At 43.0% G+C, this 19,630-nt stretch overlaps 1 protein-coding gene across 1 annotated transcript; it reads left to right on the top strand.

Annotated features, from left to right (window-relative positions):
- Window positions 1-13,371: 13,371 nt before the first annotated feature.
- Window positions 13,372-19,069, top strand: LOC311232032 (cadherin-related family member 2-like). Its single transcript, XM_084318698.1, has 4 exons — window positions 13,372-13,473; window positions 14,325-14,531; window positions 15,376-15,531; window positions 17,097-19,069. The coding sequence occupies exons 1-4, from the start codon at window positions 13,420-13,422 to the stop codon at window positions 17,415-17,417; spliced, it is 738 nt and encodes a 245-aa protein (XP_084174824.1). The 5' UTR covers window positions 13,372-13,419; the 3' UTR covers window positions 17,418-19,069.
- The last annotated feature ends 561 nt before the right edge of the window (window positions 19,070-19,630 follow it).

Genomic DNA, 19,630 nt, shown 5'->3' on the forward strand with positions numbered 1-19,630 from the left:
ATTTGGCCGGCAGGTGGAGCAATTCTGTTTTGCTTAGGTTCAGTTTGAGGTGGTTGGTCGTCATCCAGGCGGAGATGTCGGACAGACAGGCCGAGATCCGCTCAGAGACGTGGATATCTGAGGGAGGGAAGGAGAGGAAGAGTTGAGTATCATCGGCATAACAATGATATGAGAAGCCATGAGACGTGATAATGTTACCCAGTGATTTAGTGTAGAGGGAGAAAAGAAGGGGTCCTAGGACCGAGCCCTGGGGGACACCCGTCCGGAGGGGGCGGGTGGCCGACAGAGTCCCTCTCCATGACACTTGGTAGGAGCGGTCGTTGAGGTATGATGTCAGCCATGTCAGCGCAGATCCAGCCACTCCCATTCCTGCGAGGGCCGTCTTATAAATCACAGGCGCAGACACTACTCCTAATGAAACCCCCGCAGACCCCTGATATCCCAACGGTCCGCCATTCGCAGCCCAAGGCATCCCCTCCCAGTTTGCAACCTGAAAGAGAATCCCCGGGCCCCCCACAAGGATATTCAAAATTCACACAACCTCCATCTACCGCTGCCCCTAAACCGGCCAGCGTCCACACAGCATCTCAGATTTACATCAACAACAAACATCTCTACCGCAAACCCCTCACATAATATGACACAAAGCCCAATGCCGTACCCAAACGCCCCCCTCGACCCCCTGACACCTCAGAGGGGGAGTCGGGAGCCAGTACCCCGTTCAACCGAAAAAATTACACCTTTTTTTCCGAAACCTGAACCAGAACCAGAACCAACCTACCATGGAAAAACTGCATATACCTACATACAACCGTGGCAGGCAAGAATCCTACCACTGAACCACCAACGCACACATCCCCAGGCACGTCCCCTACATCATACCCCTTGCACACCCCGGCCTTACCATCCTCCAACCCAGAATGTCCACCACGCCGATCGCAGAAAGGCAGCCGGGGCGTACTCCTGATATGCCGCCATCCACGGGACGCCCACCCCTGCTCGGCCCCCGTCACAACCTCCTGTCTCCCTATCAACACCACAACCGCAGGTGCAGCCGAGCAGCGCAACCTCCCATACGCAGGTCCATCTGCGCAGAGAGTCCCAAACATAACGCCAAAGTACACTTTGACTTACAGCCACACCACCATGAACGCAACACAAAAGACACCTACATGGAGCTCGTCCAAATGCAAGGGAAGAAGTACGAGCGCCATGCCGACCAAAGCGTAGCGCCACTGGTTCAACACGACTGGCCGCCACCCAGGGACCACATCATATGGTCCATATGCAGTTGTCAACCTGAACCCGCGTTGCCCCGGGTCAGCAGCGCTTCACTTCTCCGTTAAGTCAAGGGACCGGAAGGTGGCTGGAGACCTGGAGAGAGCCAGAGAGTACGGCCCCACCGCCCGCTGCCACGACATCATCGCCCTGACGCTGGCCATTACCACTGTCATTGCATCTGTCCCACTCGCCATCACCATTCTGTGGGTGTTAACTAAACCAACACTAAAGTAATCCTGCCGTTCAGCCCTACGATGTGGCTTCTAAGCGCTGCTGAGCTCCCCTCACAACTATGTGATGCACACTTGTACTGGTGAAGCTTATAATGGGAAGAGAGAGGGAGCGAGGGAAAGAGAAGGAGAGGGAGAGAAAAAGAGAGCAAGTACTACTGTACCTCATCCCACTTCCTAATACACACCTGTGCACTCCCACCCTATACGCAACACCCATCAACCTCACCCTGTCTGCCCCATTCCCCGAATCAACATTCACCAGCACCTAAAACCGGCCATAACCGCGTAGAAATGACACAGTTCCAAGCCTAAAGCTTCCTCCATTAACATTAAATTGAAAACATAACCATATCACGCCTCAACAAAAGATCCTGTGCGTTTGAGGTGCTAAAGCCTCTTCGCACAGTCGGATCCAATTCCCTCCCGTCCTCCTCTAGGGGGGTCGGGTCCTCCCCGGTTCTGATGGTTGTGGGGGGCCTCAGCGGGTACATTTGTCGAGCTTCCGCTCTGCTCCTGTGTTCCAATATAGCAGAGCGTAAGCTATACGATAATATAACGTAAGGTTATTCTATAACCCTAGTTATACGAGTATAGCGAGCGATCTGCTCTGACTCACTAAGGACCCTGTGGTCTTCGCCTTCGGTGGTGAAATACTTGGGAAGGAGCTGATGGTGTGGCCACGACCCCGCTTATGTAGAGGAGCGGATGTGGGTGTGGCCAGGCGGAGAAAATTATTCAATATTAGACTGGATAAAGGGATAGTTCCAATAGAGCAGAGCTCTCGCTATACTCATATAACTAGGGTTATAGAATAACCTTACGGTACCATATGGAAGTGTTTCACAATGAGGAGTCCAAAATAAATGGCTGTAAACCGTTTTTAGGGATTGCAGAAATATGAACATAGGCTACCAAAGACTATGCAAGGCCCAAAAAGACCATTTGAACAGAGAGAAACAGATGGAATCATATAATTTATAATATATATATATATATATTGTTGTTATATTATTTGGTTTGATATTCCGTTTCATTATTTGTTGCTTAGGGTTTTTATTTCCTTTCTGTTTGGCAACACAACATTATTTGTCCTGCCAATAAGTGTGTGTTTACTGAATCAAAGAGTTACTGAATTATATTATATACAGTATATGCTCTTCTGTGGGTGGAACAGGCTCTCTTAAAGTTTCTCGTTAATAAATTAATACACACGGTCCTGCTGCTGTCACACCTCATGGCTCATTTTGACCGACACCGGCCAAGTCTAGCAGTGCGGCTGCTTTCAATTAATTTCCTTTGTAGAGGAGCGTCTGCAGCCACGAGGTACACAATGTAGAGGAGCGTCTGCAGCCACAAGGTACACAATGTAGAGGAGCGTCTGCAGCCACGAGGTACACGATGTAGAGGAGCGTCTGCAGCCACGAGATACACGATGTAGAGGAGGGTCTGCAGCCACGAGGTACACGATGTAGAGGAGCGTCTGCAGCCACGAGGTACACGATGTAGAGGAGCGTCTGCAGCCACGAGGTACACGAGGTAGAGGAGCGTCTGCAGCCACGAGGTACACGATGTAGAGGAGCGTCTGCAGCCACGAGGTACACGATGTAGAGGAGCGTATGCAGCCACGAGGTACACAACGTAATAATAATAATAATGGCTTGGATTTATATAGCGCTCTTCATGACACCCAGAGCGCTTCACAGAGTCCATTATTCGTTCATACACAGTCATACCGGTGGTGGTAAGCTACAATTGCAGCCAGAGCTGCCCTGAGGCAGACTCACGGAAGCGTGGCGAATAATCATCGCCTACGGCCCCTCCGACCACCACCAACATTCATTCACATTCATACGAGGCAAGTAGGTTAAGTGTCTTGCCCAAGGACACAACGGCGATGGGATGGACATGGGCTTGAGCGGGATTCGAACCACCAACCCTTTGATCATTGGATGAGCCGCTCTACCCCTGAGCCAAAGCCGCCCCCAGCCGTAGAGGAGCGTCTGCAGCCACGAGGTACGACGTAGAGGAGTGTCTGCAGCCACAAGGTACGACGTAGAGGAGCGTCTGCAGCCACGAGGTACACGGCGTAGAGGAGCGTCTGCAGCCACGAGGTACACGACGTAGAGGAGCGTCTGCAGCCACGAGGTACACGATGTAGAGGAGCGTCTGCAGCCACGAGGTACACGATGTAGAGGAGCGTCTGCAGCCACGAGGTACACGATGTAGAGGAGCGTCTGCAGCCACGAGGTACACGATGTAGAGGAGCGTCTGCAGCCACGAGGTACACGATGTAGAGGAGCGTCTGCAGCCACGAGGTACACATGAGGTCCTGCATACGCTTCTCTACATTAGAAATTAATTGAAGGCAGCCGCATCGCTAGACTTGGCTGGAGTCGGTCTGAAACTAGCCTTCTGCTACATTGAACGGATGAGCAAAGCCTACTAGTGCACAACGCCACACCAGAAAAACATGTAGTGCATAGTCCATTTGTCAAAGGGCCAGTTCACCCAAAATTAAACAAGGAAAACATATTTGTTAATACGTGGAGTTCTATTTATCCAACTATCCATGATCGTTTTGGTGTGATTTGCCTAGATTTGGAGATATCTGCTGAGATGTGCCGTCACCAATACAATGGACTTGAATGGCACTCAGGTTTGTGGCTCAACGCAAAAGAATTTTTTTTAAAGTAACATTGATAAACTTCACATTTATGTTTTTTTGTGAAGAGTTTAATTTAGGAACTATTTTCTACCAAAGTACACCCACCAGATTATTATGGGCAGTGTACTGTACTTCTTCCACCAGTGATTAATAAAATCAGCAATAAACCTTAGAAAATAAGTCACATCCACTCAAATCTGAGGTTTCCACACTTAACCTGTTCCACCCGACGGGACCTGTACCAGAGCCGGCGCCATGGGCGGGCATTAGGGGGCCGGGCCCGTCCACTGAGTCAGCTGTGCCCACCCTGGTAAATTTTTTTTTTTTTTTTGGTCAATCAAAGTCAACTATCCAAATCCTTAGTCGGGGACAGCCCTAGTGGGCACTGATGTCAACAACAACACTACTGAAGATAGCACGGCACTCTGTGAGAATTCGTTTTTTACCCTCAAGAACGTCTTTACAGAACATCGCCTTAGTATGCTTCATCGACGCAAGGCCAATTTAATTCAGTTGGCATTTGAGAAGGACTTAACAAAAAAGTTCAGGAATGAGTGGAGGGGCAGTGTTTTAAGAAGATTTCACTCTGTCCCCAAACGCCGCTTGCCGCTCTACTAATGATGGTGAGTAGCCTGTGGAGGAATTTTGTTTGCTTTTTTATGCACCTTATTTTTGTCAGTTGTGTGTGGGTGGGAGGGGTTTTCCCTGATGGCCTGGAGCTTAGCAAGGTTCCTCCTCTCCGCCACCCTCACTAGAGTCCAGCTCCACCCCAACCACGCTACTGGCCTTCCTGACCATCTTATCCATCCTGTTTGTGTCCCCTGCTCTCAGTCCGCTGCCCCAGCAGGTCTGTTATATCCGTTCAGTCTGTTTTTGTATAAGTGAATGTTCTTAAGATAGAGAGAAATTAGATTTTTCAATGGCCTCTCTGCTGTTTAGTTCAGCACCGTGGGCAGCGCCAAGCAAGCCACAGCGCCGTTGTCCCAGCTGAAACGTATAAAAGGGAACCTGTGTTGAAAAACCATTGTGCCCCCCCGGGAACATTTTATGCCCCCCCACTAATTTGTTTCTGCAGCCTGGTCTGACCTGTACCGGTCCCGCAATGATATCTCGTCATAAATCAATATTTTTTTGACTGTTGTATAAAATTAGCGACTTTAATTTCAAACGTATTCAAGTATTAACATCACTAACATGTCACAACAGCATGTAGAGTGTATATTATCATCAATACGTTAGTTTAGCAATAGGTTAAAAGTGTCATTAGATAGATTTAACTTTTCGATTTGGACAAGTCTAGTCGCGAGGGCGACATTTTGGAAATGTTTAACCATGGGAATTGTAGTCTTTTTGCGGCCATTTTGTGAAGGACATCACTAGCTGTCGATCAGCGTTGGAATCTTTCAGAACTACACTTCCTGGAAGATTCTATAGGGGTTCAAGGTTCAGAGTTCTGTATGAATTATTTCAATAATTCAATAATAAAGATGCAAAGAAAAATCATAATTCATATTCTCCTTTGTTTCATCACAATTTAAGCAAGCCTAGTAATAGATACAATATTTCTGACACTGTGAATACATTCCCTGAGGTCCATAGATGTCCCTAGATACCAATAATATGCAAATGGCCCTTGTAGAAGTGGAGCAATATTCCATTTACCTAGGTATATATTTTAGGCGGATTTTCACCACGGATGGAAGAGGTTAATCATTGGATTAAGACAAAACCAACCAAATAATGAACTGAGGGGGCAGCCCTAATGGCTACACAACATTTCAAATGATAACAGTCAAGAAAAGCATATAATAATTTATTGATTACATCCAAAAAAGAAACTTAGTATTTTATATGAACAAATATAACTGGAAATAAGTCACAAGGCAGAAATAATATCAATTGTTCACTATTGGCAAGATGCTATTGCTGAGACATCAGGTAGATATCATTATGTAGATATTAATGAACAAGGATCCAGAATTATACAGTATGTGTCTAAGATGACACAGGGGTTTTCAATGATCCTTCGTGCATGACAGAGCCATTCAAACTCTCTGCTCAATAACAAGGTGGTAGATATGAAACACAGTTACCCATTTAGCTTCCATACAGCATATCGGCTTTCTTCCTTCTGCAGCTTTAAAAGCAGAATACATATAATAACAGCAGAAAATACAAGTTATACATGAGTTATGATGCTGTGAACAGTTTGTTTACATAATGTACTAGATCAGGGGTGGCCAACCAGTCAGAGACTAAGAGCCACAAAAATTACTGTGGTACCACAAAGAGCCACACCATATACCAGTGTTTCTCAACCTTTTTTTTCAGTCACGGCACCCTTCATGTGTTTATAGGTCTCACCCTCTGAAGTTGCTAATGTCTTTTTTATTTGGACCTCACAGGGTTAAAAGTACCCTGTGAGACCCACGGTTGCAAAATTACAAAATCACTTTTAGCCATTTAAAAAAAGAATGTTTATTTAAAAAATGTTAAGCACATGTATAGTCAATTGGTCCTGTTGTTCAGCCTCACAATGCTATTTGATAGTAAATGTGTTTATATGTCCCACCCTCTGGCCTCTGAAGTTGCTAATATATTTTTAATTTGGGCCTCACAGGGTTACCTCTTAAGCCCGAGATATACAGTAAAAGTGTATATTTTCAGCATTACGTTTCTTTACCAATTATTTTAGTGAAGTATTTATTAGTGAAATATAAGATTATAGAAATCTCAGGACATTGAGTCGGAAAACGGCACATATTGACAGGAGGAAGTGGCACAGCCAAAAGTGAGTGTAGTCTTTTGAAGGAAGAGACTCAGGGCTTTCGAATTTCAAAAAACTACCCTACCCAGCTCACACCAGCCCGTCAATCATCTGACTTCTGGATTAACTTTTTTATTTCTCTTATTTTTTGGGATGATCTCCCACAAACCTGAACGTTATTGCCATAAAACAGAACGCAGTTATTTTCTCTACCTTTCTGTGAACGTCTTGCAAAAAACTGTGTTGCAATACGATGAAAAATGGTGGAGAAATTTACATTATAAAAAAGATGGCATAATTCAGTACTGTATCTACAAAACCTTCTGTTTAATCATCTTCCCTTTATTCATTTGCTTAGATTTTTCAGGTCTGGTACATTTTAGCATGGTGTTATTCACAGTCAAAGATAATTATAATTTTTTTTAAATATAATTGATATTCTCCTTTGGTTCATTACAATTTACTCAAGCCTAGTAACAGACACACTATTTCTGACACAGATCCATATATGTCCCTAGATTCAGATACCAAGAACATGCAAATGGACAATTTAAATTAAATGTTTATTCTACGTCCTTATGGAATGAGTGACATAAAACAAAAACATTTAAAAAAATTTAAAAGAATTAAAAAAAAAAGTATTTATTTTTTATGGATGGAAGAGCCGCACATTGATGGGCAAAAAGCCGCATGCGGCTCGCGAGCTGCGGGTTGGCCACCCCTGTACTAGATGGTGGACCTCTCCGCCTAAACGCAGCATTTGCAGAATGTAAAGAGCAAGCCTCTACATTCTCCTTCCTCTGATTTAGAGGATGAAAGCAAAACTCCTTTGCCTTATTCTTCCTTTTTTTTGCATTGCTTAATACACAAAAGCAACTTCCAGATGCTCTTGTTTTGATGCTCCACATACTAGCAAAAAGGCTCTGGTGATATCTACCTCGTAAGAGACATAAACCACAGCACATGAGAGTTCCTATTGAGTATACTGCTTAGTAGAACATAGGGTTTTTGTGTGTCTCCTCAGACTTCCTTTCTGACTGAACCCTTTCCCACAAACTAAACAACTAAATGATTTCTCTCCATTATGAGTTCTCATGTGTGTCTTCAAATATTCCTTCCTACAGAGCCCATTCCCACAAACTGAACAACTAAATGGTGTGTCCACAGTATGAGTTATTGTGTCTCTTCAGATCTCTTGTAAAACTGAACCTTTTCCCACAAACTGAACAACTAAATGGTTTATCTCAAGCATGAGTTATCATGTGTGTCTTCAGATCTCCCTTCCAACTGAACACTTTCTCACAAACTGAACAACTAAATGACTTTTCCCTAGTATGGGTTGTAGTGTGTTTCTTAAGACTTAATTTCCAAGTGAACCCTTTCCCACAAACTGCACAACTAAATGGTTTCTCTCCAGTATGAGTTCTCATGTGCATCTTCAACTCGTCCTTCCTACAAAACCCATTCCCACAAACTGAACAACTAAATGGTTTGTCCACAGTATGAGTTATTGTGTGTCTTTTCAGATTTCTTGTACAACTGAACCCTTTCGCACAAATTGAACAAATTAATGGTTTCTCTCCCGTATGAGTTCTCACGTGTGTCTTCAAATCTTCCTTCCTAATGAACCCTTTCCCACAAACTGAACAACTAAATGGTTTCTCTCCAGTATGAGTTATCATGTGTGTCTTCAAATCTTCCTTCCTAATGAACCCTTTTCCACAAACTGAACAACTAAATGGTTTCTCTCCTGTATGAGTTCTCGTGTGTAGCTTCAGATGTGCCTTCGTACTGAACCCTTTGCCACAAACTGAACAACTAAATGGTTTCTCTCCTGTATGAGTTATCATGTGTAGCTTCAGATGTGCCTTCCTACTGAACCCATTCCCACAAACTGAACAACTAAATGGTTTCTCTCCTGTATGAGTTCTCATGTGTAGCTTCAGACTTCTATCCTGACTAAACCCATTCCCACAAACTGAACAAATGAATGGTTTCTCTCCTGTATGAGTTCTCATGTGTAGCTTCAGATGTGCCTTCGTACTGAACCCTTTCCCACAAACTGAACAACTAAATGGTTTCTCTCCTGTATGAGTTATCATGTGTCTCTTTAGATGTGCCTTCCTACTGAACCCATTCCCACAAACTGAACAAATGAATGGTTTCTCTCCAGTATCATTATTTTTGCATCTCTTCAGATCGCTCTTCTTGCTGAACCCAGGCCTGATGTTCGACAAACCTTTTCTTTTCTGTATTTTCTTTGGTTTCAGAGTCAATAAACCTGACTGAGGTCCTTCACTCTCCTTCCAATCATCACTGTCATCAGTCTCAGTTCCAGAACAGTCTGAAGAGAGAAGCTGATTATTTATAGTTGGTTCCAATCCACCAGGTGGATTTAAATTACTGGCTGGTTCTGATACTCCACAGTCCTCTCTATCAGGTTCTGTTTTCATACGTTTAGTTGAGGTGCTGGGTAAAGAGTAAGCTTCTCTGTTTTTCTCCCTCTTGGTTTGAAGAAGCTGGAAGGGCTGAGTGTTATCTTGACCATCTTCACATTTAACTGGGTGTCCTGTGATCTCTGAGTGATCAGCGTCTTCCAGCCCTTGGTGTAGTTCACCTTTAATCTGTAGGAGCTCTGGGTCCTGGGTTTGGCTGAGCTGTGAGGACAGAGTATTCCCATCATCATTTTCATATTTCACAAGGTGTAAGTTCATCTTGGAACCATCAGCCCCCTCTAGATCTTGAAATAGTTCATCCTGTTCCTCTTTAATCGGTAGGGACTCTGGGTCCTGGGTTTGGTTAAACCATGAGGACTGAGGTTTATCTTCATCATGTTCACTCTTTACAGAGACAAGAGTCAATTTTATGATATCAGCCTCCTCCAGACCTTGAAGCTGCTCTCCCTCTTGACTGGTCCAGAGTTCCTCCTGTTCCTCTTTCATCTGTAGGAGCTCTGGCTCCTCCTGGCCCTCATTGGGGCTGCTCTCCTGCTGGTCAGGGGTATCACAGATAAATGGCTGTATGGCAAGGGAGTCTAGAAAGAAGGGAATACAATAAGTTAAATGTAATGTGTTGTAACCATTGCTTTTGACAAGGGTACAGGTTACCATTTCACACTACATGCCTAGCAGGAAGTTAAATAGGGATGCACAGAGCCTATATACCCATTATCACTATCAGGCCAATACACGTTTGATGGATTGGTATCGACTACAAGTTTCAAGTTTCAAGTTTCTTTAATAGTTGTCATACAGAAGTACAGAATACTTTTGTACAAAATGCTTCTTACTGTTGCGCTCCAGAGACTGTGCATGACAAGATAAGTATGAAATAAAAACATAGTAAAAATTAGAAGTAAAAAAAGAGGTCACAGTGTTCAGTTTTGACATATGTACAATGTTCGTAGACGTAGTTACCATACAATATACAATACTGTGCAGTGTACTAATATACAATACAATATAGTGCAAGGCATAAATGGACGAGGTGCAGTTTAGGTACAATTCACAGTAGGTGTACGAGTTGTAGTGCAAATCCTTTATCAATAAATATAAAGTGTAAGTGTGTTTGTGTGATCTAAAGTGTGGAGAGTGGGTGCTGCAGTGTGTTGTTTGTTTGAGTGAGTGTGTGCGTGTGGGTGTGTGTGCTGTGTGCATTTGATGGTTGTTGCATAGTGATTATTGTTCGTTTAGCGATTATTTTCGTTTAGCAGCCTGATGGCCTGGGGATAGAAGCTCCTTCTGAGTCTTTCTGTGCTCGCCATAAGACTCCGGTATCGCTTGCCTGACGGCAGCAGTTCAAAGAGGCAGTTGTTCGGGTGGCTCGAGTCCTTAATAATTCTCTTAGCCTTCCCCTTGCACCGCTTGTTGTAAATGTTCTGGAGGGTGGGAAGCCCCCCTCTAATTGTGCGTTCGGCTGAACGTGTCACTCTTTGTAGTCTGCTACGGTCTTGTGCAGTGCTATTCCCAAACCAGGAGGTGATGTTGCCGGTCAGGATGCTCTCTATTGTACATGAGTAGAAGTTCCTAAGGATCTTCTGACTGACTTGGAACTTCCTTAGGCGCCTGAGGAAGTAGAGGCGTTGTCGTGCCTTCTTCACAACACTGTCAATGTGTGTGGTCCATGTCAAGTCCTCGGATATGTGGGCTCCGAGGTACTTGAAACTGTTCACTCTCTCAACTGGTGCCCCGTCGATGCTGAGGGGGCTGTAGTCCTTGACCCCCGACCTCCTGAAGTCCACAATCATCTCTTTTGTTTTGCTGACGTTCAGGGAGAGGCAGTTCTCCTGACACCACTGTGACAGGTTCTCTACCTCTTCCAGGTAGGCCCTTTCGTCGTTGGCAGAGATCAGGCCCACCACTACTGTGTCATCAGCAAATTTGATGATGGTGTTGTTGTTCCGCTGTGCTACGCAGTCATGTGTGTACAGGGAGTAGAGGAGGGGGCTCAGAACACAGCCCTGGGGGGCCCCTATGTTGAGCGTGATGGATGAGGAGGTGCAGTTGCCGGCTCTTACCACCTGGGGTCTGCCCGTCAGGAAGTCCAGGACCCACTGGCACAGGTCATAGTTCAAGCCCAGGTCCCTGAGCTTGGCTATGAGTTTGGAGGGGACTATGGTATTGAATGCTGAGCTGTAGTCGATGAACAGCATTCTCACATAGTTCCCCTGCCTCTTGTCCAGATGTGATGCTGCTGTGTGCAGCACATGGGCTATGGCGTCCTCCGTGGACCTGTTGGGGCGATATGCAAATTGCAGAGGGTCCAGGTTGATGGGGAGGGAGGAACAGATGTAGCCCTTCACTAGCTTCTCAAAGCACTTCATGGCTATGGAGGTGAGGGCTACAGGGCGGTAGTCGTTGAGGCAAGCGGGCGTAGATTTTTTGGGTACAGGGATGATGGTGGACTTCTTCAGACAGGTGGGGATGACGGCCTGTTCCAAGGACAGGTTGAAGATGTCAGTGAATACCGGGGCCAGTTGGTCGGCACAGACTTTTAGGACGCGGCCGGGGATGCCGTCCGGTCCTGCTGCCTTCCTGATATCCACTTTTTTAAAGATCCGTCTCACCTCATGCTCTGTTACCCTGAACACTGAGTCTCCATCAGCAGACCCCCCCCCCCCCCATTGCCGTGGTTTGTAGGCTGGTGTTGTTATTCACAGCCTCAAACCTCGCATAGAAGGAGTTGAGATCATTTGCTAAGGAGATGTCACTGTTCAGTTTGAGGGGGGTTCCTTTGTAGTCTGTCATTGTTCTGAGGCCCTGCCACATGCCTCTAGAGTCAGCCTGTTCAAACTGATGGTCTGATCCATTAACAAGTTGTCATAAAGCATCATCCTCCAATAACATCAGAGCAGTGCATGGTTGAGAAGGGAAATGTTCCCAGCTTTCCCCCCAGAATGGATCTGATTCCACTTGAGGAGATATTGGCCAACGTTTTGGAATCCGTATTACATAAGGCTGTATATAGAAGACGCATCAGCACTGTTTCATCCTTTTAGAGAAAGTCCCCACTTTTTATTTTCTTACAATGTGCACCTGATTGAAATTTCTTTATTGGGAATAACCCCTTGAGATGAAACCATCTAGTTTTCAAGGGGGTCCGCAAAGACAATATACAGAGTTATTTGACAATCTTATATAACAAAACAACAAATATCAAACAAAAAAGACAAAACAAAACTGAAACAAAAGCAACAAAACAACAGAGTAAGCAACGCCAGCCAAGAAAATAAAATAATCCAAAGATAAAAAGCATACAACAGTAACATGTCAACAACAACAACACAACGACAAGAACATGAACTGCAACACCAGCAATGGTTAATCTATCTCTTATTATGCTATTGAGGTCCAAAGCATAAGCAGATAGTCTCACCGTGAGAGGACAACATAGTTTTAAACAATTTAAAAGATGATGTTGAACGGATGTGGACAGGTAGATTGTTCCAGTCGGATGAAGATTTAAACATAAAAGATTTTTTACCAGCTGATTTAAAGGTTTTTGGAACAGAAAAAAAGTGTTTGAGTACAATGACGAAGTTGATAATTAGAAGTGAAAGGTACAATATATAGTTTTATTTTTTTTTAGCATTTTATTTTTACAGCTTTTTTATTGGCCACGCAGGACCGACAGAGGAGAGGTGGGGAGGACATGCGACAAATAACGACGGGAGCTGGGATCGAACCCGGGTCGGCCGCGTACAGATACAGCTGGGAAAAGTCCTGGAACAGCTGTTTGCCTGCCGTTATGACGTCGTTTTGGTGTGGTTAATGTTAACAATGACCAGCGGGGGCGCTCTCATACAGCTGGTGACAACGTGCTGGACGAGCTCCGCCCTCGGCAAAATGAGAGAGAGGCAGAGAGAGAGTGCCGTGGACTTTACTGGACTAGGAAGTAAATATTGCGTCTCTTCTGTCGGCAGTGGATTTAGCTCTCAATCAGTAAGCTCTTAATTTATATACATTACTATTGAAATGCATTTTTCTCAGTCACAGCGTTACAGACCAGCGTTAAACGTTCCAGAGACGGTAAGTTAATTTAACTTATTCTAGTCTAAAGAAACCTATATATTACTATTTGTTAATCAGAGCGTTATTTGGTTATAACACCGTGTGTGCGTCGTGTGTGTGCGTGCGTGCGCGATATATGTTACTATTGATTAATGCGTTTGTTAATATAACACTGTGTGTGCGCGCTTGATAAAACAAAGCATACTGTATTACTGTGTGTTTATATTGTGAGCAAGTCAAGCAAGTGTAATTGAACACAATACATGCTGACATCATGACATGCATCTTGCTGTTTGTCATTCTATTGCTAATGCCAGGTAATGTGAATTAATGTCACAAAACGAATCCCTTGGATAGGATAAAACAAATCATCTACTGTATTACTGTGTGTTTATATTGTGAGCAAGTCAAGCAAGTGTAATTGAACACAATACATGCCTTTTTGAAATCAACCAAGATAATGGAGAAATATCAGTCAAGTCCGAAATCGACCGTGAAACCATTGGCAACGGAAGTTTTGTTGAGGTTGTTGTGATTGTTAAGGTACATGTCTCTTTTATTTATTTATTTCCAATAATAATGATTTAAATTACTACTACTAGTCTTAGCAGTAGCAGTTGTCATAGTAGTAGTAGTAGTAGTAGCAGTAGTAGTGTAGCAGTTGTAGTAGTAGTAATAGTAGTACTAGTATTAAATATGAGCCTAGCAGTAAAGTTATCAATTATCTCCTCTCCTCTCCTCTCCTCTCCTCTCCTCTCCTCTCCTCTCCTCTCCTCTCCTCTCCTCTCCTCTCCTCTCCTCTCCTCTCCTCTCCTCTCCTCTCCTCTCCTCTCCTCTCCTCTCCTCTCTTCTCTTCTCTTCTCTTCTAGGCTACTGAGGCTAATCTGAACATCCATGGGGTGTATGCCTTCACCACTGCAGAGGTACAGATCAGAATTCTCGACATAAACGACAACAAACCCGAATTCTACAGGTGCGAAGATACATGTGTCCCGCAGGACACCTTCACAGGAGAGATTATTGAGCACTCATCAGGATCCATCCCCCTCGACATCACTGTCAGAGATGCGGACCAGGTCACAGGATTTTTTTTTTTTTTTTTTTTTATTCTTTAAAAAGATAAACAAAAACAGAGATATTGAAAAGAAAAAAACAGTCTCTAATTTGATGTTTATTAGATTAGATTAGATTAAAATGTATTGTCATTATACAGCACAAGTACAGTACAACAAAAAGAAGTTTGGCATCTAACCAGAGTGTACCAGACTGTAACAGTTAAGTGCAATAATAATATACAATGTACAAGTAATTAAATGTGATATATATAACAAGCTACTGGTAATATATGCAACATGTATTTACAGTATAATTATATAAAGTGATACAGGTAATGTACTAAGATAAGATAAGATATTCCTTTATTGATCCGCTTGGGGAAATGCGGGCATCATACAGTAGTAGCATGGGGGGGGGGGGGTACATGGGAGAGGGGCATGGTAATAGTATAATACATTAATATAGGCAATACAACTATTGTAATGATACAAATAAGCAGTGTAAACAATATAATTAACTCTGAATATAAGAATATGGTGGTAAGCCATGCTGGCCAGTGGTATAACTATTGAGAGTAGGTATGGGATATATACAGATATAGATATAATATATACTGTACATATTATTAAATTTTATTATACAGGTATGTGAATAGGGAGGGATATATGCAGACATATCCAACAATTATAGATACATATATATACAGTATATACTGTATAATATAATTATTATCACTGTTTCAAAACACTTCAATGAAAAAAGCAGAGACCATGTTGTCCTGTTGTACTGTCCAACTGTATGACACATAACAAGACCTGAGTGGTTACTTGTGATTAAGTATGAATCATTATGTTTATTGTGCAGGGAGGACAAATCAAGCTAACCCTGGCTGGAGACGTCAAGGATGTGTTCGCCGTAGTTCCTGTGTTTACCGTTGCAGAAAGCGCAACTCAAGTTCAACTCATGGTCCAAAAACCCTTGGAGCTGGATTTTGAAAAGAAAGAATTTATGGTTGTGCAGGTAAGGAGATGGAAAATGTAAGAATTGAAATATCAAAGTTGCTTTATGTAGAGTAATCATTAAAACATCACTACTTCATACAGTATGCTGTTCGGTTGGTACTGTGTACAGTCAGTACATCACTACTTCATATGTTCTGTTGGTACTGTGTACAGTCAGTACATCACTACTTCATATGTTCTGGTGGTACTGTGTACAGTCAGTACATCACTACTTCATACAGTATGTTGTTCTGTTGGTACTGTGTACAGTCAGTACATCACTACTTCATACAGTATGTTGTTCCGTTGGTACTGTGTACAGTCAGTACATCACTACTTCAGTGTTGTAGTCGAGTCACTAAATATCGAGTCTGAGTCGAGTGTCGAGTCCCCAGTGTTTGAGTCAGAGTCCAAGTCCAAGTCACCAAAGAAGAGCCCAAGTTGAGTCCCCATTACCCGAGTCCGAGTCCAAGTCATCAAGGTTGAGTCCACTCCATTCTGGCAGTCGAAGAGCTGACATACAAATAAAAAAAGGTCTACATTATACATAAATGACACAGCGTTCACCATTTAAAATGGAGTTTATTTACTTTGTGACACAATAGCCACAATAAATAGACACAATAAAGAAATCTAACCCTAACTAACCTTACTGTCATGCACTTGTCCTAATAAACTAACCTACACTGTAGCACTCAACACTTTGATGAACATTGTTACTCAGCTGATAGAGTTGTACCCTTCCTGATGACTTGTCGTACAGAACTTGTAAGTCGCTTTGGATAAAAGCGTCAGCTAAATGACTAAATGTAAATGTAAATAGCCAAACAAATGCACTAGCCATCAATATCTTATTACAAATGATTAGGGCCTATTACCAAAAAATAACTAAATAAATAACAAAATAAAAACTAAAATAAATGTATCAATTCACAAGTCCTTGTCTGCACCTTCCGAGTCCGAATGCAGTCAATGCTCGAGTCCATGTCCAAGTCCGAGTCCTCAGTGCACAAGTCCAAGTCGAGTCACAAGTCCTGAAAATCAGTCCAGTACTCGGACTCAAGTCCAAGTCCTGGACCCGAGTACTACAACACTGCACTACTTCATATGTTGTTCCGTTGTCAAAATCTTAAGCCGTTTTGAGCCTGGGCTCCAACCACAATGGTAACTGTGCTTAGTGTGTGAGTCTCAACATGCAGCTGAGTCTCTGACATCACAAATCAGCACATTTTCAGATGACTCAGTTCAGTGAGGGTGAATATTGTGAGAGGAGAATTGGAAGAATGCGCCAATATGAGAATTAGAGACATAGATCATATTAAAGGGGAACTATTTTACTATTTCTTTCACTATTTGGGCACTTTTACACAATTCCTGTGAGTCTATGGAACACCTCTGTAATATATATATATTTTTTATTCATTGTTTTGTATTTCTAATCAAGTCCTCAAAAACAGCATTTTTCTACCTCAAGATCTTAAGCCGTTTTGAGCCTGGGCTCCAACCACAATGGTAATGGTTCTGGGGGAGAGAAAGAAATGAGACAAATTATTTCTAATCTATTTCTTTTTTCTTTCGCTGCAGCTCCCACTGTTGCAGCGACCACAGACCAACCCAACAACATCCCTGCCTGTATCCTCTCACTGTACCAAGACCATCCCCATGCCCCTCTCTCCAGACATAGGCATACCAACACCACAGCACATCCAGAGCTTTGATCTTGAGGAAGCAAGACAACTACAACTGCAAATGACGGGACAGGCTGCATGTCCACTGTGGCACAAGGAGCGAGAGGGCAGGCTGACTGCATCAGAATTTGGCAAGATACTAAAGAGAGAGAATTTCAGATGCCTTCATACAGTCCACATATTACCCCAAGCCCTTCACTGCTACAGGCTCAGCTGAAGGAGAAGGAGGAGGAGAACAGACAGGCAGCCCGAGACCCAGTCTTGCAGGAGGGTTAAGGGGGTTAAGCGTCTTGCTCAAGGACACTTACATTGGAATGCGATGGCTGCAACCCCCACACCATTGAAATGCTAATTGTCCACCACCTAGTATTTATCGTTGCCATTTGAGAGTTCACACTCTACCATAGCAGTCATCAAAAAGGATCATGGATCATCTTTAGACAAATAAATTGATACTAATAATAGATTACTTTGAACCTTGCACCTTATTAAACCTTGTCTAAAGATTAGATTAGATTAAAATGTATTGTCATTATACAGCACAAGTAGGTCCATGCAGGAGCAGCAGCAGGCCACCACCCAACTCTTCCTGCAGATGATGGGGACTTTTGCAAGAGCCATATTGCCTCAATCTCAGACCCCGCCGGCACCACAGTGGATGCCCACAGCTCAAATGATGCCCCCACGTGCCTGGCCCAAGACATTGCCTCCAACTAACCATGCCACATCAGTTTGTAGAGGCTTTTGGCAATCGTGTTGCGGTTATTCTGGACTGCTTTGAAATTGGCACTGAGACCATCAAATCTGAAAGCGCAGGCACAGACATATTCCCACTACAAGCAAAAGCACACTGTTAAGTACCTGATTGGCATTACACCACAGGGGTCTATCTCTTTCATTTCCAAAGGGTGGGGAGGGCGTGTAAGTGACAAGCATCTGACCGAGAACAGTGGTCTCCTCAATAAACTGTTGCCTGGAGACTTGGTTTTAGCAGACCGTGGATTTGACATTGGGGACCATGTTTCATTAATGTGTGCATCGGTGAAAATCCCTGGATTCACAAGCGGACGTGCCCAGATGGATCCAAAATCTGTAGAAGAGACACAGCAAATAGCTCACCTCAGGGTCCATGTTGAAAGAGTGATCGGTTTGGTACGCAATAAGTATCGCATGCTACATAATACCATACCAGTCCAACTGCTGGTTCCATTTGAAGGCGAGGACTTTTCTTTCATTGACAAGATTGTGACTGTGTGCTGTGCCTTAACGAATATGTGCCACAGTGTTGTTATGAAACCACCAGACCATGCGTTACCAGATAGTGAGGGAGAGACGGAGTTATCTGTTATCTGTTATGCTAAAGCTAAAATGGAAAATCAAGGCCTCTTAGTTTTACTGATGTGGATTATTTAAATTCAGTTTGTCATGTTTTCATTGTTATTTGAACAATGTTATGTCCTGTAAATACTAGGGCTGTCAAAAGTGAATGCTTTAACTGTATTTCACAGGAGAGAAACTGTATTCATTGAAAGCTATTAAAATTGCCTTTGAATCTAAATATACTTTCTGTGTTTTTACATTAATTCCATGATTTCTAAAAAAAAAAAATTCAAACCATTCCAATTATTAACACCTTTACTGCTGTAGCATACGATTGGTAAAACAGTAACATATGGTAAACATTGGTACAACATTGCTAGAACAGATGTAATATAGCATTGTATATTAGTATACTGCATAGTATATTGACAAAAATAAAGAATTAAGACTCGCACAGGTTTGTTTTTCTTCTATCTATCTATCTATCTATCTATGAGCTGTACTGTATTGTACCCATTCTGCAATCTGTTAAATAAAGTTTTAGCTCTAATTAAGAATGACAGTGACCATAGCTGACTATTATTTGGAAATCCAGAGGTTTTAAAAACTGGTGCGACAATAACTGTCTGGTTTTAAATGTTAAGAAGACTGGGGAGATGGTGTTTGACCCCAGAGGTGTTGGGGACCACAGGCCTGTGGTCATCCACACACAGTCCATCTCACAGGTCTCTTCATATAAATATCTTGGGATTTTTGTCGATAACACACTAACCTGGAACACCCATGTAGATAGGATTTTATAGTATGTCTGCACTTTATGTGCTCATTTCATCATTCATCAGTTTTGTGTCAGTCTTGTTTATCTGATCTTATTTCTGAAGATGCATTTCCATTGGCTAATGGTCGAGATATAAGTCACTTGTTACTTGATATTACTGTAAATCATTTGACATCTATTGCTGACTGTTCATACATTTGTTACAATAAAGATGCAAATAATTGTTATCTCTTGTCCAATCAGAATATTTTTTTTATTACAAAACATTGAGATATCAAACAGAAAAATTGTCTTGTTTACATCAGGTTCACAGGTTGGGTAGGAAGAGTGGG

This window comes from Notolepis coatsorum, assembly GCF_963971535.1.
Source record: "Notolepis coatsorum genome assembly, chromosome: 7".
Lineage (NCBI taxonomy): Eukaryota > Metazoa > Chordata > Actinopteri > Aulopiformes > Paralepididae > Notolepis > Notolepis coatsorum.